The 23,811-nt window shown below is 33.4% G+C and overlaps 1 protein-coding gene and 1 long non-coding RNA gene across 2 annotated transcripts; one reads left to right on the forward strand and one right to left on the reverse strand.

The window, feature by feature from the left end:
* Positions 1–1,833: 1,833 nt before the first annotated feature.
* Positions 1,834–3,549, reverse strand: COL4 (zinc finger CONSTANS-like protein). The gene is made up of 2 exons (XM_016325471.3): positions 2,433–3,549; positions 1,834–2,322 (listed from the first exon to the last, which is right to left on the reverse strand). The coding sequence occupies exons 1-2, from the start codon at positions 3,099–3,101 to the stop codon at positions 2,008–2,010; spliced, it is 984 nt and encodes a 327-aa protein (XP_016180957.1). The 5' UTR covers positions 3,102–3,549; the 3' UTR covers positions 1,834–2,007.
* Positions 3,550–13,233: 9,684 nt separating this feature from the next.
* On the forward strand, positions 13,234–14,252 carry LOC110268051 (uncharacterized). The gene is made up of 2 exons (XR_002356084.2): positions 13,234–13,438; positions 13,714–14,252. It is a non-coding gene; the product is annotated as an uncharacterized LOC110268051 (long non-coding RNA).
* Positions 14,253–23,811: the final 9,559 nt, after the last annotated feature.

Here is a 23,811-nt window from a genome sequence, read left to right on the forward strand (position 1 = left end):
TTATATGATATTCAGATATTTATTCAAATTAATTAATTGATAATATTAATTAGCTATTATTGATTTGATTTGATGAATTAGAAGAAATAAGTTAAACAATATTCTTAAAAACACGCTAAATTAATTCTATTATTAAGTGCAAAAATTTGATTTTAATATAATATAATAAATTTTATATTTTAATATGTATTTTATACGAGTGTTTGATTCGGTAACAGAATTTTTGTATATATAAATATATTATTTTATTATATTTAGTTCAACTCAGGTTAAACCTAAATTATAAACCTTGATTGAATTTTGATTAAATTTTTAAACCTCTAATTTTACCGTTGGATTTTCTAACTTGCAGAATTTCTTCTAACGAGATTGGATCCTCTCAATTTTTTTTTCTTACTTAAGAGAGTAAATTATTATCTCCCACTATTAATTTTATAAATGAGACTAAAAAAAAATATGAAAAAAAAACATCAAAGGTATGTTTGTTTTTGTGTTTGGAGGATGAAAAGCACGTTCAAATTTCTTGAACGCTTCAATTTTTGGTTTGGATACTTTTTCTTCTTGTAAATGCAGAAATAAGAAGTAACAAAGCCTAGTTTAGCTTCTGCGTTCCTTTAATTCCCTTCTACCAATCCTATTCTTTATACATGTTATTGCTTTATTTATGAAATTTTTATTATTTTTCTTTGAGTTCTCGTTTTCTTTTATTTTATTATTTTTATTTTTATTAGATATTGTATACTTTTATAATTGTGATTTTTGTGTATTATATTTATTATTTTTTTATAATATAATTTATTGATCCCATTAGGTAGAGTAAATTAAAGAAAATAAATTAACCATAAATAATAATAATAATAAATTATAACATACTAAAAAAGAGTATTAAAAATACTTAAAAAAATATTATATAAAAAATATAATAGATAAAAATATAAAAAATTAAATATTTAAAAAAATAATATTATAATTTAATAGCATATTCTTCCTAGTAATTATCTATCTAAAAGCAATTTTAACTAATGTTATTCAAACAAAATTTATTTTATCAAAATTAATTTTAGTATAAAATGATCAAATATAAATTATATTGACACTTGACACAGATTCACTTTTATCCAAAATCAATCCTATAAAATCACTTTTATTCAAATTTCAATTCGACAAAAGCTAATTCATTATATTTTCTAATTCATTATATTTTGGACATCTTTATATTTTATTTTTCAATAATTAATGAAATATAACCTACTATCTTTTGAAAAAAAATATTCATTATACACTAAAAAATTAAAAATTATAATTTATTCCCTCAATTTTTTTAATTGAGGATCCATAATCCATTCCCATCAAACAATCCCAAGCACCCACGGCTTCTAAAAATAAACTTCTGGTAGGGATGATACAGATAAACCATAGCGATAGTTAGGCATCCTTACAAAATGTTCATAAGATTTGCAATTTTCTCAATCCAAATGAATCTCAGTTAAATTAAGAATTTACTTATAGACAAATTCTCCTGAAATCTAGTTCTTGTCGAGCAAGAGACAGGAATTGAAGTTGGGCTCAATCTCGCTAGTGGTTAACACAAGAATTAATATTTAATGAGATCGAGGATGGCTCCTCAATTGGCCAATAATATTTCAGATTTTGATACACAAGTTCACAAGACAAATCTGCATTCTAGCCATATATATCTGAACCCTTGATGGGAGACAACCAGAAAATGCTTATTCTTACTTGCTTGGCCAAAGGCAAAAGAAACTACCGAATTCCTCAAAACGGTGAAAAACAAAAACCAAAAGACAAGATACAATTAAGCTACAAAACAGATGGCAAAAGAGTTTGCAACTTTATACATTGCATAATTCATACAAAAAAATATATACATAGAAAAGCAAACAGGAGAATAAGAAAAAAAAAGAAGAGAGCAAGTAACCCCAGCATATATTAATCATCGTTATTATGGTTATTGATTCGGTGATTCCATACAAAAAAGACGGAAAATTAACACGACGGAACGACGCCGTATCCATTGAGAGGGTCAACCTCAGTGCGCTTGGCGAATCTGCCTTTGATCCTTGGCCTCGTTTCTGCATAAGCCTTACGAGAAGCGTAGCGAATAGTCTTCTCGAACTTTCGGTTCTTCCTCTTCTCCCGATACCTCAAAACCCTAGCTTCCCTATCCGCCGCCGAGAACTGCGCCGTCACCGTCACTGCCTGGTTCCCTCCCTCCACCGATGACGCTACCTTGCAGTTCGATATCTCAGACATCGCGTTCCCGTCCGGCACAACACCAACGTCCATCGACGACGACGACACCTAAACGATCAAAAACGCAAAAAACGAACAGGAAAAGTTCAAAACATTACTTCACACTTCACATAAGAAACTGGAAAAGAAAATGAATCAACTCTAGAGATTGTTCTTACGCTATGGCTCATCTGTGACTGTGACTGAGATTGCGAGTTGTACTTGTAGCCACCGTAGGCGAAAGGCTCAAAGTAGTGCTCGTTAGCGGTCTTGCTCTGCACCGGAACAACTCCGTCGGTGGTGGCGGAGCTCTTCGGCTCCGATTTGGGATCCACGTTGCCGTAATCCAGATCTACATACGGAACCTGTTCCATCTCCTGGAACATGTACTGAGACGAGTTCAGATCTGCCTTGGAAGGGTTAGAAGGTGTGGGAAGGAGCCAGGAAGCAGCCTCGGCCTCCTCAGTGCTGACATCAACATCCGCATCAGCATCGGCGTCGGAGAAGAACCTGTGGTCATCAAGGAAGTTGACCGGAGACTTGACGGTAGCGGCGAGGGAGTGATAGAAGGGAGTGACGGGGATTCGCTCGTGGCGGGAAGCGAGAGGGTTGGCGGAGTGGATATCGCGGTCGCAGGCGAGGCAGAGGGAGGCGGCGTCGGCCTTGCAGGTGACGTGAGCAGGTGCCTGCTCGCAGACCTCGCAGAGTGAGACTCGAGGGTGGCGGGAGGCGAGCTTGTTAGCGGCGTGGACCTTGGAGTCGCAGGGGGAGCAGAGGAAGGCGGCGTCAGGGCGGCAGTAGACGGTGGCGGAGGCGGACTTGCATGAATCACATAACTTGGAAGCCATGGTGTGATGGCTCCGTGGAAAAATGAAAATTCTTGTGTTTGTTGTTGTTTGTGATATGGTTATGGCTGTGGAGGTGGTTGAAGATAGGTGGCGTGATTATGCGAAACAAGTCTATCTGGTGGGGACCGGGAGATCTGGGGAATGGCCAATGGAAGAGTGACGCGTGGACATGCCTTAGCCAAATGCAAGAAATTATCAGGGGTGGAAGGGAGTTTGACAGCGACGGAGGGAGGTTAATAGTCTTTAGTAGGTTAGGGGACCGAGCGGTGGTGTGGCATTTGAATGCGTCGGACCAACTGTCGTTATCTTGGTGGACCCTACATTGCTGCTGTGTGGCTAGGGACTTTGTACTAGGGCATAAACACTCCTTCTCATTGTCACCCCCGCTATGTTTTCGTGGTTATTGTCCGTCTTAATATTCCTCTCTGCGTGCTTATCACTCCACTATATATTTAGAATTTGATTTAGTTTTCGGCATTTAGTTTCTTCGGATAACTTTTCAATTTTTATGTCAACGATAAATATGATTTTTTTTATTTAAATTAAAAATATATAATATTTACCGATTTAAATAAACTTACAATTATTTACTAAATAAAATACATTTTGGGTCACATCTCGGATGCGAGAAAACTATACTAAAAGCGTATCACGGATACACTGTTACTGTGTTGTGACACACCACGTGCTAGTCATATCTCGGATGCACCCGAGATATGAACAAAACTATATCTCGGATGCAGTGCATCCGTAATATGACCATAATTAGTTTTTACCCACTACATTCGAGATATGCACAATTAGATTGATTAGGGACAGTGCATCCGATATATGGTTTGGGGCATATATAAACCCACAACATCCGAGATCAGCGTGGATTAGGGTCATTTTTTTCAAACTTTTGAGATTTTGCACGTGTGAAAGTGAGATTCTTCACGAGCTATGGCCCCCGAGCATATGTCCGCACAGGAGGCATTAATAGGCTGAACGATACTTGGCACGTAGCTGGAGCATTGGACTTTGAGGTTAGTGTTTAATGTTTTTTTTTTTTAATTTAAATCGGTAAATGTTATATTTTTAATTTAAATAAATAAATATCCGTGTTTAATAGGTTTAAAATTTGTAGATTTATATAATTATCTTGTAATGCATTTAGGGTGTTAGTCTTTAGTGACTTAGAAATTTATATATTTCTGTTACGTTTAACGTAAACGCATAGGTTGATACATTATAGGTTGTAGTACTGTTTAGGGATGCGTTAGTTATCTATTTTGGGAATTGCAGCGATCACAGTTACTTTTGTCACGCCGTGTGACGCTAGGTCTCCCACCGCTACCCATCCTGCTTCCCTATATAAGGGATGATGGATTTGGGCATGCAGTGGAGTTGAGGGACTTTTTGTTTGACAGGTGCTTGATCTTTGCATTTGTCGAGCGGTGGAGGCCGGAAACGCATACGTTCTGTAACACCTTAACTACCAAAGCTTACGCTTCTGGCTGCGCGATTCTGATAGCTCGGACATTACGACGACTTTTATACTATTTAATACTAAAATATGAGCCTGTTTAAAACTTTAAATCGCAACACCGATCCAAAGTACTTTTATTATGTAACATACATTCATACATACAATACAACTTACAAAAACTCTCCAAGAGTACATACATGCATATATATATATATATATATATATATATATATATATATATATATATATATATATATATTAAATAACCTTACAAGCATTAACCAATACAATTCATATCCCTCTTACAGAATACATATAGATAAAGGCGAGGAAACAATAAGCTATAACTAAAGCAATACAAAGCATCACAACATCAACTAGATAAGCTCTTCGTGACTTCTGTGTCCATATCCTGAAAGGGGAAATTGTAGGGTGGTGAGAACATCATCTTCGAAACGGTTCTCACCGTAGGGTTGCAGAATTACTATAATAGGATACGAGAGATAAAATCGTTACAGTGATTAATAACCGCCTTATATATCTTTTCAAAAACAACGGTTTATTATAAAAGAGAAATCTGAAATCTTTTCTGAAAGAGGAACGGTTCAATTCTTGAAAACTCAAAAGCCTTTCAAAAAGGTTTTTCTATGCTGAACCAATTAGCCTTTCATACTTTTCTAAATCAGAAACACAAAACCGAAACCAACCATCAGTCCATCTCATTTCAACCACGGCCCTAGGCCCAAACAACCCAACCAACAACCAATCACCACAGTCCAACGAAGTCTCAGTCGCAAACACAATTAGGAATTCAAGCACAAACAAACAGTTACAGCAAGTAGAACAAATAGCAGTTAATCACAGGTAATCACAAAGGTAAACCAAGTACAATATGAACACCCAAACAATGTCACATAGATGCATATGATGCATGCCTATCCTAGTGGCTGATGATATCATCTGTCGGTTATAAAGTCAGCCTGATAAGTCCTAGTAGCTAACCATTGGACTGTCCCTCTGTCGTGCATCCCCAACTCGAGTTATTTCTCGATCATCATCATTATCATAATCATAATCCAGATTCAACACTCTCACTGGTGTATATTCACGGGGGCGAGCTCATTGATAAAGAAGAACTATTGTCGATCTAGAATTTCTCAAAATAGAATATGTTCATTGCAAGTATAGTCTCGACCAACAATTGATTTCCCAAATCAAATGTTTAAATTCAAATCAAAATAACCGAGATCAAGAGTACTTCAACCTTGGGTCGTTCTCCCTAAGATGCAATTGGAAGTGTCATGCTTTTGGTTGTGGAGGCAAAGGGGGGGGGGGAGGTTTGCAATCAAAGAACAAAATATTAAAAGAACTTAAGAAATAAAGGAACTAAGAAATTATCAAAATTGGAAGTAATGCAAGCGACAAGGAATAAGATCAAAACTAGTGAAAATGTTATAAATGCAATAAAGGACCTTGGCTTGGGAACAAGGATCCAAGGAATCCTATCATCGCCATAACCACATCTATGGTAATTATGATGAGTCAATCTCGCGTAGTCAACCCCAACCATCAAGGAGTAAGTCAAGCAAGCATAATTGACCTTAATCCATAAGTCCTAACCAACTTATCAAACTAGTTGATAAAAGGCTAGCGTCAATGGAAACAAGAGTCAACTAACTACCCAAGAATTACCACTAAATGTCGGACATTATGACTCTAGTATCCTAAGAACTCAAACCACAAGCCAATGTGGAAAAATCTACTCAAATTCTAAAGTTGCCATTTTCACAAACACCTTGTGTGCATAAAAGTAAAACATAGAAAATTGCAAAGAAAAATAACAAATTATAACCAACTATCAAGAATACCAACAATAAATATCCAAACAAACATAAAGAAAGCATGAAACATTAAATTCATCAATCAAAACTTCAAGAAACACAAAATTGTAAGTATGGACAAAGTAACTTGAACCAAAGAAAGTGAAAGTAAAAGTGCTATAATTGAAGATGAAATTGAGAGTACTTACAATTAAAGAAACAAAATCAAAGACCAAAGCTTGCTATAAAATGCTACATTTGAAATTTTATAAACCCTAGGAGAGCTCTCTACTCTACACTACTCCTACTCCTAATTACTATGCAAAAAAATGTAAAAAGTGGCCTTCTACTCTAATGCCTTCATATGGCTTCAATCTCCCTTGATATAGCACTTCCCTTTAAGCATTGGAGCTTCCAAAACTGGGTCAAATGCCCCCAAAATCGCGCAGCACGCGTTTCTTTAATGAAATCACGTGCAGGGACCTGTGCGGACGCACAGACGTGTGCGTCCGCACACTCGGCTGAAAATTGACCTGTGCGTACGCACAGGTGCTTGTGCGCACGCACACGTGGAAATCCTTGCTTGTGCGCACGCATGCAGGGCTGTGCGCACGCACACTTCGCTGTGTGTGCTTTTCCTTGTTTTCTTCATGTTTTCTCCCTTGTACATGCTTTCTTCCACTTTTGCCTAGCCAACCTTGCTTAAATGACCTGAAATCACTCACGAAATATATCACGGCATCGAATGACACAAAAGTGGGATTAAATTGCTCTATTAAAGCACAAAATTGCATGTTTTCATGTTTAGGATCAGATTAGGGATAAAACACAAAAGTATGCTATTTTGGTGCTTAAGTGTGAGTTCATGTGCTAGAATCCATCCAAATTGAGTCAAAATATACCATCAAATATGGACTCATCACTCATCCGGGACTTTCACAGTGCCCGGCCACACTTACGACATAGGGTCAGCAGAGTATCGAATCTCTACCTGGAACACGTGGTGGCTAGCCACTGCTTTCACCCAGGGAAACTCGTATCTCATATAAGTGGAAGTGCAAAGTCACAATATCAATATCTCAACATATATGCATTCATTCTCAGCAATAAATCAACATTCATTTCAGCCATCCGGCTTAAATTCATGACTCATAATCAGCTATCCAGCTCATAGTTCAATCCAGAACCAGCCAAAATTCATAATCATACATAGCCATTCTGGCTCATAACAAAATTGCACTTCCACCAAATGGATCGAGACATCTGCTTCCAATGGATTTCCTTTCTAGTGTATCACTTTTCACAAAATCTCACCAACGCCTTCTGTCTAGCCTCCGTTGTACCACCATAGATCCCATCACTGACCTGATCATCCATCTTCCTAATATCATCCTCAAACTTCCTCAGTCTGCTTTCCATATCACTGAAATTATCCTGGTGCTATTGCCTCAAAGGTATCGTCAATGCCTTCAGTTTACCAAGGAACGGAGCACCTCCCAAGTTTCACCATTCATTTTTTACTGTCCTTAGAAAACCCTCATGAGTAAACCAGGAATCTAAACTCTGAACGGTCTAGGGCCCCCTCTCACTCTTGTATCCTCCACAATCAGCGGGAAATGATCTGACAAGTCCTTTGGACCACCTTTCAGCCTAATGACAGGAAACTCCTCAACCCATTCAATATTAACCAGCACCCTATCAACTCTGCTACCAGATTGACCCCTGAACCATGTGAACTTCCTATCAGTAAGGGGTAGATCCACCAACTGCATGTCTTGAACCCAACTCTTAAACTCTTCCGCTGATACCGGAAAACTCGTTAACCCTTTGCGATCCTCAACTTGCAAAATCTCATTGAAGTCCCCTAACAAACAGAAAGGACCCTGGCACAAGCCTGCAATATAGCTCAATTCCTCCCATATCACCCGCTTTTCCTCCCTTCCGTGTGCCCCGTACACCAAACAATAAGCACACTGAAAGTTATTCTTTGTTAACACTCCCTCAATGCACAACCACCTATCTCCTTTATAACAATTACTTTTCTGAAACATCATATCATCCCACATCAATAAAAGCCTCCCGGCTGCCCCAACAGATTCCACAAACTCCCAACCTACAGTACTATTTTCCCAAATCCTAGCAACATCATATTTCGAAATAACCTCCCTTTTTGTTTCAAGCAAACCTAACATGTTCAAATGATACTCTTTCTTCAACGTTTTTACCATACTCAACTTTCTGTCCCCCTTCAATCCCCTAATATTCCAGCAGCTCACAATCATTTAATCAAAGTATTACTCACCATACGTTTGTTCTTTGGACGACTCCTTCTTGCCTTTTCTTTTTGTTTTGACAGCTTTCGCTTCTCCGCTATTTCTTCATTCTGAGCTTGCAATATACTCATGATATCCACTTCTTCATCATACAAGACAGCGCCAGATTCCATCGCCAGAGCCCATGTAACTTCATTTTCCTTGATCTGTGCTTCCTTGGAAATCCTGTCTTCGTCTCCCTTAGTGATCCTCCCTCTGTCTGTTTCAGATTTAGCCCCATCCACAAATGTTCCCTCAGCATTAGCCATACCTTGTATGCCCTCTTCTTCTCCTCGGTCTGCCCACAATGACGTCACATACTCTCCCAACCGGTTCAAGTGTGGCGGTGGTGCACTCCCTTCAGCAATACCGTCATCAACATCCCCTTCCTTGCCTGTCATCACCTGTATCCTGCCCTCATTGACTGCTCTCATCCCACCACCCCTAACCGTACCGCCACCACCATCCACACCCCACCCGACCCCTGTGCACATCCCTGGAAATCAACCACAGCATCCTTAAAGACATCCGACGACTGGCGCGGCATAATCGGCCTGGCCCCTTTGGCGTTATCCTCCGCACCCGCAAGGTTGGCCGCCTCATTATGCACTTCACGCCCAGACGCAGCAAGAGATGCACGCTCCATCTGCTCACCCTTGCCCAGACGCTCAACCCGCCTACCCTCTGTCCGTTCCATCTGCTCACAAGTTAGGGCTCCAGTAACCCGGTTGGCCCCTTTCCAGCCCAACCCAGACCCATCTGTCTTCCCCCACTCTAGCCGCACACCCTCAAGACCCCATGACCCAAAGCCCTTTTGATTTAGTGTTGGGTTTAAATGATCCAGGCCCGTCTCACACCCCTCCATGTAGCACCCGGTCTGGTACCTTAATGGATGGCCCATAGGCAAAGGCCCACTTGGTATAATACTAAAATCAATATCCCTCTCTCCCCTAGTACAAATCCTCTGTATAACCATTCTGTCAGAATCCACTTCTTCACTCCCATATCCCTTCGTAACCGCCTTACCGTGATTCTGGGTACTACTCACCAAATCTACTGCATCTCCATATTTTTTGAAATTCAAAAACTCAACGTTCACATCATTGAATAGCACCTCCGGAATTACTATTCTATCCTTCCCCCAGTCAGCCCCCTGTGCATTACCGGTTATCACGTCCGCCGCCGGATCCCACTGCACCGCCGTCTTTGTCATACTATATTCACGGGAACTGTCGACGTCACTCCCCTCATAGTCCTTCTTGCTCTCCACCGAAATCTCCAGCCCACCAGCCTCCAACCCCATCTGTTTCACATATACTGTAAATTCCTTACTCCCAATAGCAATATGTACCCACTCTTTAATTTCATCAAACTCGCAGGTATCAACTTGGAACCTTCCCACCCTAAAGGAAGCCCCTGCTCCTGCTTGGATATCACAGTGGAGAACTTCGCCCCATAGACCTCCTACCACTGTAAATGTTTCTGGCGACCAGACATGAAGAGGCATTCCATAACACTCCAACCACACTTTGTGAGACACACAGCGTTCTGACTCTTCCCATCGCCGGATCCGATGAAAGACTTGCAACAGAGTATCCATTTTAAAAGTATAAGCCTCATCAGCATGCTCCACCGTATCAAAAGTTAATAACACTTTAGTCTCCCCGATCTCCCTCACATCCTCCACATGATGCAAATTTGTGCGGATAACTCTCTTCAAAGAATGGGTGTCCATTGGTTTCCGTGTGCTGCCTACCAAGCTCCTGACCAACCAGTTCATATTCTCTGCTACGATGGGTACTTCAACCCTTTTCGTGCACCCATGGCCTTGTTGGGATTGCATTCAGCTACCTGCCAGCGTTTCTCCTACCACAGAATTATTAACCTCTTCATTAGCATTAAGAATTTTCTCTGGCCTCCTTTCCAGCTGTCGTGTAAACTCCACATGCACCGAAAATAAAATGCAGTGTTAGATTTGGAATTTGAAAAGTTGGATGAGAGTATTTTTGGAATAAATGTTATTAAAATTTTAGTTTCTGTTTCTAGAAATTTCAGTCCTCTATGTCTCCATTTTTTGAAGGAATTAAAGTGGCTGAAATTTTATGTTCGAAAACTAAAATTTTAGTTCCAGTCTCTAACAATCAAATATAATAACGAATCTCAATCTCTCAATCTCAATTTCGATCCCAGCTTTCAAACACTACCATAGAGAAGTATGAAATCTTGTGTGTTCAAAAACACTTGTAGCTTTAAGGTTGTTTGTTAACATTTAATCATTAAAATGAGTAGAAACCAAAAAAGACAAAATTCAACTATATATTTCAGTTGTGGAACTATCAATTTTCTAAACTAAAAATGTTCTTAAAGAAAGTCTCATGATATAAAATTGGAAAAGTACAAGAAAAAAATAATATATATAGTGAACAACGGTTTAAAAAAGGAAGGTAAATTTGAAATTAAAATTCATATTTTAATTAATCAAATAATTAATATCAGATTTTTAAAATTTGAAAAAATTAGGATTAGCATATAAACCATTACGTACGGTTACGCATTCACATATTGTACGTTTTGCACCCCACCACCCCCTCAACAGCATCGATCTCTCCCGCACCTGTCGTCATCGTCGCCGCAAAGCTCTTGATACCGCCACCCCCTCACCGCCGCACTAGGTTCTCTTCCAACCTTATTAGTGACGCCGTTTTGTACTCTCTCACTGGCGTTGATCTCTCTCGCAATACTCATCGTCGTTGCCACAAAACTCTTGACGTCGTCTCCCCACTCACCGCCACACCAGGTTCTCTTCCAACCTTGTTAGTGGCGCCGTTTTTGCACCCCTCACCCCCTTATCCATGTCAACGTGGATCTTGTTAATGGCGGCCATTATGAGCTTGTCACACTCGGGTTCCATCCACGTTGTCACGAACAACGCCAGATTCAGCCTGGAATTTTCGTCCAGCATGAGCTCATCGTTTATTATCTGGTACGCTGCCTCCTTGGGTTATTTTAGTAGGTATGCGTATGATTATTTTAATTCTTAGTCGGATGATGATTTTAGTATGTGTGCGGATGATTATTTTAATTCTTATGTGGATGGTTATTTAATTGTAATGAATTTAGCTATATACAATTAAAATATGTTGGATGTTCAATTTACTAATTATGCGAATGATTAAATTTTTAAATTTTTGAATTATTGAATGGAATTTTTTGGTTGGATAATTTGGGTGGAGTATTTTTTTTTTTATTTTATTGGGTCAAATCTTCAACCCGTTGTTCACATTGTTCAGATTCTCCGTTGTCTACCTAGCAGAACCCTTTAAAATATTGAGACTCATTCTTCAATTCACTCTTTCCTTTTCTAAATCTCATTGCTCTCTGAACTGTCTTCCCTCTTCCACTCTCACTTCACAAGCTTTGCACCGAACTAGAGTTTTCACATGGTGCGGTGAGCGTGGACGTGTGAATATTGAGCTCCGAGAGGTTATGTCCTTCGTGATCTTTGTGACAGGTGACTCCTAGTGTGTAGGTTCGCTAACAGCAACCATGACATGTGATGATGAAGTGATGAGTTAGATCTAGATCAAAATCAAGGTTTTTCAGCGAACAATTATCAGATCTTTGGTTGATTGATGAACTATTTCTCAACGATTCAAACACATGCTTCTCGATCCAACGTGACTCTTATGCAAGATCCAATGAGTTCGTATTTTTTGAATTTAAGTGAGCATCCAGGTATTTCTTTAACAACTACTCCTCTGAACACTAAGAACTATTATGTTTGGGAGAGATCGATATAGATTTTTATCAAAACAAAAAAACAAGATTATGTTTATTGATGGAACTCTGTGAAAATCATATCAAACTGATCCAACACTTTAGGCTTGGGATTCTTTTCTATTGTCTTGGCTTTATGCCTCTATGAGTGCTGAAATATTGCCCAGTGTCATATGGTGTAATGATACGTATGAGCTTTGGGAGAAACTTAACCATCGCTTTTATCAGGGAGATATATTTAGGATTGCAGAATTGCATGAGGATTTGTTCACTATGAGACAAGGAAAGTTGTCAATTACTGACTATTTCACCAAATTCAAAGGCATTTCCGAAGAATTGGATGAGTTTATGCCAATTCCAAGTTGTACATGTGTGAGTGTGGCTTTGGAATGATGAAGAAGTACATTTGAAAGACATGGATTTTAATTTCTAAGAGGACTTAGTCATTAGTATTCTGTTGTCCGGTCCCAGATTATGTTGATAAAGTCTCTCTCTACCATTAGCGCTGCTTACTCTTTGCTTCTACAACAAGAGCTGCAGTTTATGAACACTGACAGTGATCTTGGAGCTTTGATTAATGCTGCCAAAACTGGAACGCAGCATCCAAGGGAAACAAGTTACAATATGGGGAGAGGAAGAACGCGTGGTGGAAGGTCAGAAAAAGGATATGGGGGCAGAGGACTTCCAAAAACTTGCTCACACTATGACAAATATGGCCACACCATAGATACATGCTATCAAAGGCATGGTTATCCTCCGCACCTACAAAGAAAATTTGAGGCAAATAATGCTAATGTCAACAACATTGTCACCATCAATTAAGTTGCTGAAGAGAATGGTGAACTCAGCAAAGTTATCAAGTCCAATGGAGAGAGCGACATCAGTATTGGTGGATTATTTTCAGATAGACAAAAAGAAGCATTAATAATTTGACTCCAACCATACTTGTACCTTTCACAGGTATACATCACATCCTTTCTCTAACCAAACATGATTTAAAAATTCATGATCTGCACAAGTTTATTCATTCCTATTTTAAATTACACCTACAAACTTTATATACACTATATATATTCTCACCTAAGGTGCAGTTAACTAGCTAAACTAATTAAGTTACATGCTAACTAACTCTATACTAGTTATACAATAATCTAACTAATTTTTTCAAGTTGATTAAGCTACTGCTGAGTCAGCTTCTAGTTGCTTCTTCCCTGAACTACTATGATCTGCTACAGATGGAGGTAAAAGTCAAAATTTTAAAAATACCAGAAATCTTAATAGGGGATGGAAAACTCATAAAAAGACCAGCTAGTGACTGTTTCTTCGGTTCCATTTCAAGCAAATTCTCCCCTTAATTTGAACACAACACTGCCTCCAATAACCTCATAATCAAGGTGACCCACAAGAAGAACCTGCAAAAGAAAAATCCATAATAATATAATCAAGTAGCTGCAGATGAAGATAGAGTTTGAAGGAGGAGAAGGAGGGGAATAATTAAGATTATACAAAGAAGATGGACTAAATTAGGTCCAAATTTCAAAATTGCAGCATCCAGCGTAGCAACGAAGTGTTACATCATCACTGTGATTGATAACTCATAACCGGAAAGAGATCCAGGGACCATTACATTGCCTGGAGCTCAATCAGAAGGACTACTATGGTGAAATTTGGAATATGGATGATTAAATTGAGTCCGAAAATCTCAGGCACTACTATGAAAATTTACTCAATTGATAATACTTGTAGATTATTTAATGAAATTATTTTTGAAAAATGATTGCAATAGTTATCGCATATAAGAATAAGTATTTAGTATTTTTTAAATATTTATTATATTACTATAAATAACTTTAATTATTCATGTATCTTAGATTATTCTAATAGTTAATTATTTAATTAAAAAGTATAAATTATTATGTATATATAAATATATTGATTGATTCTTAGTATGCAGAAATTTTTTGAAATAATTGAAACTTTTATTCATTTTTTAATTTTTAAATAAAAAATTACTTTTTTATATTTTCAAAGATAATATATACATTTTAATTTTTATTTATTTAAATACTATAAAATTTAATTAATACTTCCAATCATTATTCATTATTTTTTATTGTTGAGGATATCTTTTTCTTTTTTCTTTGGACATGGTTGAGGATATCTTTTGAAGATAATAATCTATGTTGTTTTTTTTATTTTTTTGGGGGAGGGGATAATCCATGTGGTTTACCATGTAATTATTTAGATTGAAAAGTTTTGCTCAGTTTGGGCTACACGGCGATGTACTAAAAGGCTGACTCAGTGATGCTGAAATACAAAATTTGAAAAATTCCAGTTAATTGGGCCTTATAGGAATAAATATATTTTATATGAGCCCAAAAAAGTTACAACTTTGACTGATTTGGAAGTCTGCCAACTCAAGGCCAAAATGATAGGGGGAGTCTGCCCAGCATAAAACAGGGGATTAGCTGATTGCACATAGTTTACTGTTCACATGCTTATGAATGTATTGTACCTTTATTAAATGTACAAGATTACTTTAAATCAGGTCCCTCAAAAATAGAAAAAGATTAATCTCAAGTAATTCTTCATAACTTTTCTTTATAATTGACCGAAACTTTAAGCCTGATGAAAGTATGACGAGAGATTTAGAGTCAAGACTTAACTTGGTATTTGGTCATTCTTACAAAAGATAACATATTTTTTTATTAAAATAAATATTTTAATTTTCAACATTATTAATTTAAGACAATACGAATTCTTGGTTAAAAAATCATCAAATTATAATAGAAATTATTTTGGGAGAAGCAAAAGTTTTTTTATAATATGGAATGGGGTCTAAGCCCCTTATAAACTATTAATATAGTTATTTTTTAAATTTCTTTTATCGGTAATGGTTAAGTGAAAAAGGATCATTAACAAAAGTAATGTTATAAGAAAAGAAAAGTTATTGTACTATGAAGATATTTTTAAAAAGAAAAATATCATCGTAAAAGAAATGAAAAAAAGAAATGATAATATTGATACTTTGATAGTGTTGGTAGTGTTGTTTATAGTGTTAAATGAGACAATAATGATAATAAAATATGATTATATAATAAAAATAGTAAAAGTAGAAGTTTAATGATAAAAATGTGAAAAATAATAGTATTAGTAGTGATAATTAATCTTATTACTGAAAAAAGTTTTATGAATTTAAAATGCTTATAAATTATAAATAAAATTTTTACAAAATTAATTTTATATTATTTTATAGATTTGTTTTAACAAATAGTTTATATTATATTAAAATAATAATATTAAAAACCTAAATATTTTTAAAAGAAAAATATTTTTTTTATGAAAATTGACCGAAATTGAATTGAGTCTTTATTTTTTACTATGATCTTTTAAGAATGTGGAGGAATATGTAATTAGTGGGCAGAAGAAAAAGTGTAATCGCTTGCAGTATAATAATAATAATAATAATAATAATAAAGTTAAAATTACTATACTAAAAATTCATTTACTTCAGGACACTTTGGTTGGTTTTTGTGCTAAACAAAATTATATAATATTTTTTCATTTTAAAAATAAGCCTGTTTTGTATTTTTAAGTTTATTAAAAAATTAATATATTTAAAAACTAAAAGAATGAAGAAACACTTATTTTAAAATAGAGAACACCCTAATATGGAATGCTTAATTTGACTAAAAATTGTGATGGATGAGGCATGAGTGATGAGTAGGTAGATTTGGTGTCGGTTAGTAGAGAAAATCAAATTGAATTGAGAGTATTAAATGATAATAAATGTCAGAGAATTGGTAAAATTATTATTTTTAGCCAATAATTAATTATTAATATTTAAAATTATAAATAAAAAATATATTATTAAATTATTAAAATAAAAAATTAAATTAATAACTAAAAATATTAATAAAATATTTTTTAATTTTTAAATTATTAAAAAAATTTTAAATGTAGTAAAATTATTAATATTTTAATTATTTTAATAATTAATTTTAATTAATATATATTATATATATATATATTTGATATAATTTAGATCACTCATTAAAATAACTGGAACACCAATTTTCCAGTATACTTGAAAGTTGAAACTCTTCTTAAATTATTAATGAGGGAGGCAGCGATGCGTAGCCGCGTAGCACGGACAACTCGTTGCTTATGCTTGCTAAGCACACAACCATGTCCAATAACCAAATAACACGTGTCATTCATCCTTATCATCTCATGCTCATATTCGCTGACACACTGATATTCGTGCCACCATAACACATTACAAAGATATCAGTAAAAAACTTAAAAAAAAAAATACTTTTATTAAAATTTGGTTAATATTTAATTATTTAAAAAATAAATAATTTTATATTATTAAAAATATTATTAATAATTAATTAAAAAGTATAAATTAAAAAATTTACTGTATTTCTAACGCTTCTCTCATAGTAATTGCAAAGAGTTAATATTTTTAGTAGAAATATTTACATTTTTTTATATATTTTATGATTATTGATAATATATTAAAATAAATAAAATTTATTACATTAAGAATCACGAAATACATGAAAAATTTTAATCTAAATTTTTTGTAATAAATTAAAATTTTTTATATTCATAAAATAAAATCAACTACTAAAATTCGTGGATAATTAATATAAAATATATATTAAAAATAAATTAAATAATATATATTTATATAAATACATGATGACTAATTTTAGTTGTTAATTTTAAAATACAAATAAAATTTTTACAAGAAAATTCTGTCCTCAAATCTAAGATTATAATAAATTAATAAATTGATGGCGAATTGAAATAAAATTGATCTTGTAACGAGAACAGTGCAATGGAGGTAAAACACATTTGAATGTAATACGTAGATAAACTTCCCAAAGTGTGATACATATTATGCAAAATCGTTCTAGCTGTCATTAGATGAAAAGAGAAAACCTCTCAAATCTAATTCATGTCAGCTTTTGAATTTGACTAATTTACAATTCCGAATCAAAGAAGGCACCCAAAAAGAAATAAAAAATGAAAAGAAGCTATATTGTTATTCCTACTGGCTACTGGCTCTGTTGTGTCTGTGGCCGGTGCTGTTGATGTTCAGCATTATTGTCCATTATTTCTTTCTGGGTTTTATCTTCATTGAGAATGTGTTTAGCAGAATTGTTATTAGTAGCGGGCCCTTGGTTGGGAGAAGAGGAGCATTTGGCGGAGGTAGGGGTGGCCAAGAAAGTAGGCTTATCGTGTCCGGCCATAATCACAAGAATCTTGTCTTCGTAAGGCTTCACTTGCTCCTTGTTGGTTCCTTCATCAGCTTCTTTTGTCGCCAGGTTCCTCTCCATGGACCTTTCTTGTTCTTCTTCTTCATGGTCGTTGGATTGAATGGCAGTTAGCTTCCAGAAAGAGCAGGCCAGGATGAAGAGGGCGAAGGCTATGAGGCCCAGCATGGCCGCTAGCCCTCCAAACAGGTAAGGAACCGGCGAGTGCCATGTGGACGTGGACGACAACGACGACGAAGATGGTGTAGTGGTTGGTGCTGTGGAGGAAATCGATCTCATGTTGGTGTTTATTACAAGTTAGAAGTAGGGATGGAAGGTAGGAATGTGAGAGGCTGAAAGCTAAGGGAGTATTTATAATGAACAAGAATGGGAAGACACATTTACTGTAGTGTGTTGTTTTTCTTTTCGGTAGAATATTTGTACAATGTAAGTTTAAGTTAATTTTGAAGTTCATCAAAAATTGAATTCTTGATTTTTCGTATCTAGAGTTTTAATATTATATCATAAAATTATTTATTCTAAAAGCTTAAGTTGATACAAAAAGGTAACACTAAACTGAATCAGATATCCCTAAATCTCTATTGTATATATTGTACAAATATTTTATTGACTCTTTATACTTTTTTGATTAAAATTCTATTTGAAAATTTATTATTAACTAATTAATTATTATATATACACAACTAAATTTAAATTTTTATTTGATTAATTAAACAGACTAATAAACTTACTACACGAACATAATCCGATGGTAAGCGTTGGTTCTTTACTTTGTGAAATGGGTCACGGACTTGACCCTGTTTTCTTGTTGTAAGTTGTTGTGTAACTTGGAATCTTTGATCACTCACCCCTCGCCGCCGTAAGTGTAGACAAACACAATTTGATCACAAATAATTAGACGAAAAAAAATCAGTTATTAATTAATTATTATAAAAAATACATATTCAGTATTTTATAATTTTTTTTATATATTCTTATGTAAAAAATTAATTATTTAGCTATTGTATATTTGATTATTATATTATGATATGTTTGATTAATTTAATGGCTAATAAAAAATATATAAATTAATATACATAAATATATAACTAGAGTTTATGAAGAATGTTAAAGGGTTATCAAAATTTATTATTTTTTACTATTAATATTTAAAGTGTGGGTTAAATTATGTTGATAAATTAGTAGATTAAAAAATTTAGATTAATAACTAAAAATGATGACAAAAAATAATAAATTATGATGATAATATAACATTTTTCAGATTTTATTATAATTATGTCATTATATATTGGTAATATCTTTAAATTGATCAAATTACAAAAACAATAGTCAAAATTTATGGGTAGAATTTATCACAATAAGTATTATGTCATTTTATGTTGGTATACTAATCATAATCAAGTAGTAAAATAATTAGTTGGAGTTGATTAGGAATGACTTAATAATTAAGGAAATTAGTATATTTAAATTAAAAATATTTGGTAACAAAAAGAATTAGTTAAAATAGTCGGAATTTGTTTTATTTAATATTTATTAATTATTACGATAATTAATAAATGTTAAAAAAATGTAAGTTCTAACTTTCTTTTGTTTCTCTAGTAATACCGATTTAAATCTACAAATATGCATCTAAAGCTGCGTTTGATTCTGAGAACAAGATAAGACAAGACGCTAAAAATAAGACATAAATGATAAAGACATAAAAATTAGTGTTTTTATATTTTGTTTGATGATAAATTAGAACAATTTATAAAAGTCTAATTTATTATTATTTTTTTTATTTAAAAAATTTAGGAAAAAAATACAATAATAAAAAGTGTAATTATGAAAAATTAATAAGAATAATAAAAAAAATAAAAAATAAAGTGTATCCCTCGTTAGTGTCTCAATATCCTTTCTGTTAGGATAAACACAAAATATACTAATTTAGTGTTTTTGGACATAATGTCTTTGTTCATGTTTTATCTACAAATATAATTTTGTGTCTTTGTATTTTTATTTTAATGTCCTATTTTTATAAACAAATGCAGCCTAATAATATCATTTAAGTAAAGTTATATTATCAAAAAAATCATTCAAGTGAAGTTCAAAAATAATCTGGAATTATGTGTTGAGAATTTTCATTTCTTTTTTATTAAGATAGTTAATAGAAAGTAAAAATATGTGTTATTGTTGTAATTTTACTCCTGTTCTTAGTGTATTATGTTGTTGTTTAGAAGAAAACTATATATTAAAGCTATATTATATTACTTGTTGAGGTGTTTATGTATGTGAATGATTTTGGGACCAACTATTTATAGGATATTATATATAAATTTTCGTTGATTTTACGATTTATTACCCTAAATACATGTAGGGAAAAATGCTAAATTTGTATCATATTTAAAAGGTATATATATATATATATAAGGCCAGCAGATTTTATGATTGTAGTCATCAATTAGTCATTAATAATATTTTTAATAGTGTGAGATTTTATCTAATAGTAGAGAACCACTCATTTTTTTTTTTTGCTAGTTAAGTGCGGGCCAGAATTTAATAAAAATGCTGACTCTCTAGACTTTCTCTATACATAATAATAATATAACTGTTTCTAAATACAAGCAACAATAAATTGTAGTAACACTAGTGATGAATAATAATAGATACATAGAATACGATGACAGACACCATTTTTATTTTGTTTATCTAAAAATGAGATATTAAACTAATATACACGACATTTTCTTTCAAAAAGTTTCGTGTAATGGACGATGCTACTATATGTTAGTGTAGGGTACGTGGGTCCTTGGTTTGGGACAGATTCTTTCATCTCCCAAGAAGCCACAGGGAATTTCTTAATAATGTGAAAAAAAAAAAAGGTTAAAAATCAAAAACGAATTTTCTTTTTAAATGCTCAATGTTTTGGCACTTTAATATAGAACTGCATAAAAGGGAGGGAATTTATGCTGTTAAATAAAAATGACCCTTTTTTTTCCTCTTCTAATACTTGAGAGACTTTTTTGCTTTTCAAAAATCAAAATTGCTTAGGATCGGATCTGTATCCAATTAAGAGCACTATGATGACGATGATGTCATTTGGGGCAATTTAATTTTGCACTTTTTGTAATGTGAGGTTTGGGGACATAATTAGCCACAGCAAATGGATGGATGACAATGATTTCTTAGATACAAATAATACAAATTAGGAAAACTCACTTATATAGTGATCAGAATTTATTTATTAATAATCTTCTCCACTAGACAACAAACAATAATAGCATCCGCAAAGGAATGATGATGCAATATTGTCACACTATAGTTGATGAAAGTTAATTAATTAATTAATAAAATATCGGTAAACTAATTAATTGAAGTCTTCTTATCCATTATTTAAATTAGTAGAAGCAGCTTCAAATGTGGGATATTTATAGGGTCAGCACCAAGTTCACAGTGAAAGCGCACTATATAGTATATAGTGCATGATTAGACGATGGTGATAAAAGTGATCAGCATATCCCAATGTGATGATGGACAAAGAGGAAACAAAGCTGCCATAGCTTTCTTTATGTTTCATCATTTAGATTTCTTATTGATCTACTTTTGCATTATATGACATGAAATTGAATAATTGAGTCCTTTTCAGTACTGTTTAATTTGCCAGGGGAACGTCTTAATTTGTTTCGGAAGTGATATGAAATTTCTCTCATGATATGCATGTAATTGATAATTGTCACTCTTAATTTCTTGCACCAATAATGTAGTTGAGAGAGTATATTCGGAGAAATTATCTTATCTCATAATCCGTTATGTCCCCAAGATTAGACACATGCCAGTTAATATACGAATGAAACTCAATTGGTATTTTGCAACTGGACAAATAAATAAATAAAATAATGAGCTAATGAGGGAAAGAATAGAACCAATACTATGAATGTATGTATAATGTAGAAAAAATAGAAAAAGGAAAAGCTTATTAGTACATGAAAGAAGTAATTAAACTTTACAAGGTAAAAAAAGGTTCAAGTAGTCCTTCAAGACCGCCTTGTTCATTCGAAATAATTAGAGGGAAATAAAACAAAGAAAGAAAGAAAAAAGGAGTGGCTGACTAGCTATTATTATTTTTGCATTAAAATCACCTTCAACTAACTGGTTCAAATAAATTAAAGTTGCATTATACTGCTACTGGAGCTGTCTAACTTAACTTTAATTTCCTTTTCATCACTCGTGAAATTCAGTTGGTAATTGGTCTTTGAAGTTAACCATCATTGAACGTAATAATGATGCATTATTTCTACTCTCTTATTCATTAGCTTACTTTGAAATCTAATCCCGTTTTTCAACTAAAGCACGATAAAGTCACTTGAAAAGAATATACTTTAACATAATTATTGATTTGTTGACTAAACCTCTAATGGTAACACTTAGATAATTAATCCCAAATGAAAAATATTTGTGGGGGATAGCTAGATATTTATCTAAATATATAGTTATTATTTGGTGCACTTTTCACTGTGCATAAACAAGATTTAATTTGTTGGGAATAATATATGCAATATATAGTCCTAATTGTAATCATATATAGGTTACTGAGGATAATGTCTAGTTGTTGCACCACAATAACACATGCATGCTACCAATTGTGCATCACCCATTAAACAAAAAGAATCATTGCTATTGCTCTTGTTTTTAATTTATTATTTATGTTCAAGCTATGACTGAATCCCACGATAATCATCGGTTCTTCTTTTGTGTTCATAATTTGGCAGGGCCACACATATACCATCACAATAATGGCCGTAAAATAAAAGTATGATGAATGAGACAAATTAATATATAGGAACCGTGAAATTGATTGGGACCATACAAGTGATAGGAATGGCAATATATGTAGAAGAGTATATGAGGACAACTCCCATAGTCCCATCTAATCTTTGTAGGATACATAATTTCATAATCTCTAGGATGGATGATAAAATTATATCATATATATAGTTTATAACTAAGATAAAATAAATTTAATATTTATTAATTATTTTATATAATAGCACATTATAAATTAGGTTTGAATGATGACAAATTATCAAATCTTAAACAAAAAATATGCACTACATTTTTACAAGTTTGTTATAGATGCTATATAATTTCTATTTTTTTTTCTAATAATATCTTTCAATTCGGCAGACTCGATACTAATCTGTCATGAATATGAATTTTTAATATTTATCTACGCGAATTTGTGAATTAACCATTAAACTAATTTAAATTAATTTTGTATAAGTTCTACTTGAAGTATATTCCAAAAATTATCAATATCTTTATCATAAAAGTTGTTGCTATGACAATAATTCCATTTAAGGTAGAAAATTAAATCACATTAAACTAATTAATATAAATATAATTAATTTTTAACAAAAATTTTCACAGAATAAATATAAAAATAAAGATTCAATTTAATTCTTACAAAAGACAAAGTGATCTCTATCTAAAAGCAAGAATATTTTGACCTTTAATTTTTTTATTTTGAGATAATATGATTCTTTTATTAAAAAATTCATAAAATAATAATAAAAATTGATTTTGTGAGAGCTTTTACTTGTAATTAATATGTAAGAATTTTAAATTTTCATAAACTATTAATAAATTTATTTTTAATTTTTTTATTAGTAGTGATTAAGTAGAAAAAGATCATTATTAGAATTAATGTCCCATAAAAAAATTGCAGTACAAAGACCTTTTATAGAAGAAAAATAACATTAAAAAAAGAAATAAAAAAAATGATGATGTTGATAATATTGTTAGTGTTGATGATGGTAGAAAAAATAATAATGACAATAAAATATAGTTATATAACAAAAATAGTAGGAATAAAAATAATAACCACGAGGTTGAAGAAGGTGATTATAAGACCTTACAATTTTATCTTTGATGATAGGGATGATAGCCAAAACTTCCTATACTCACTCGTCAAAACAAGTCATGCTAGGGAGAGGTATCCACACCCTTATAAAGCATGCTTCGTTCCCCTCCCCAACCGATGTGGGACCTTACAATTATAATAGTAAT

Source organism: Arachis ipaensis, chromosome B10, assembly GCF_059453495.1.
Source record: "Arachis ipaensis isolate K30076 ecotype BB chromosome B10, ASM5945349v1, whole genome shotgun sequence".
Lineage (NCBI taxonomy): Eukaryota > Viridiplantae > Streptophyta > Magnoliopsida > Fabales > Fabaceae > Arachis > Arachis ipaensis.

Coding starts and splice junctions, on each gene's coding strand:
- COL4 (XM_016325471.3), bottom strand. CDS start 3,101: ATGGCTTCCAAGTTATGTGATTCATGCAAGTCCGCCTCCGCCACCGTC. Junction 2,323..2,432: donor AGTCACAGATGAGCCATAGC/GTAAGAACAATC, acceptor TTGATCGTTTAG/GTGTCGTCGTCGTCGATGGA.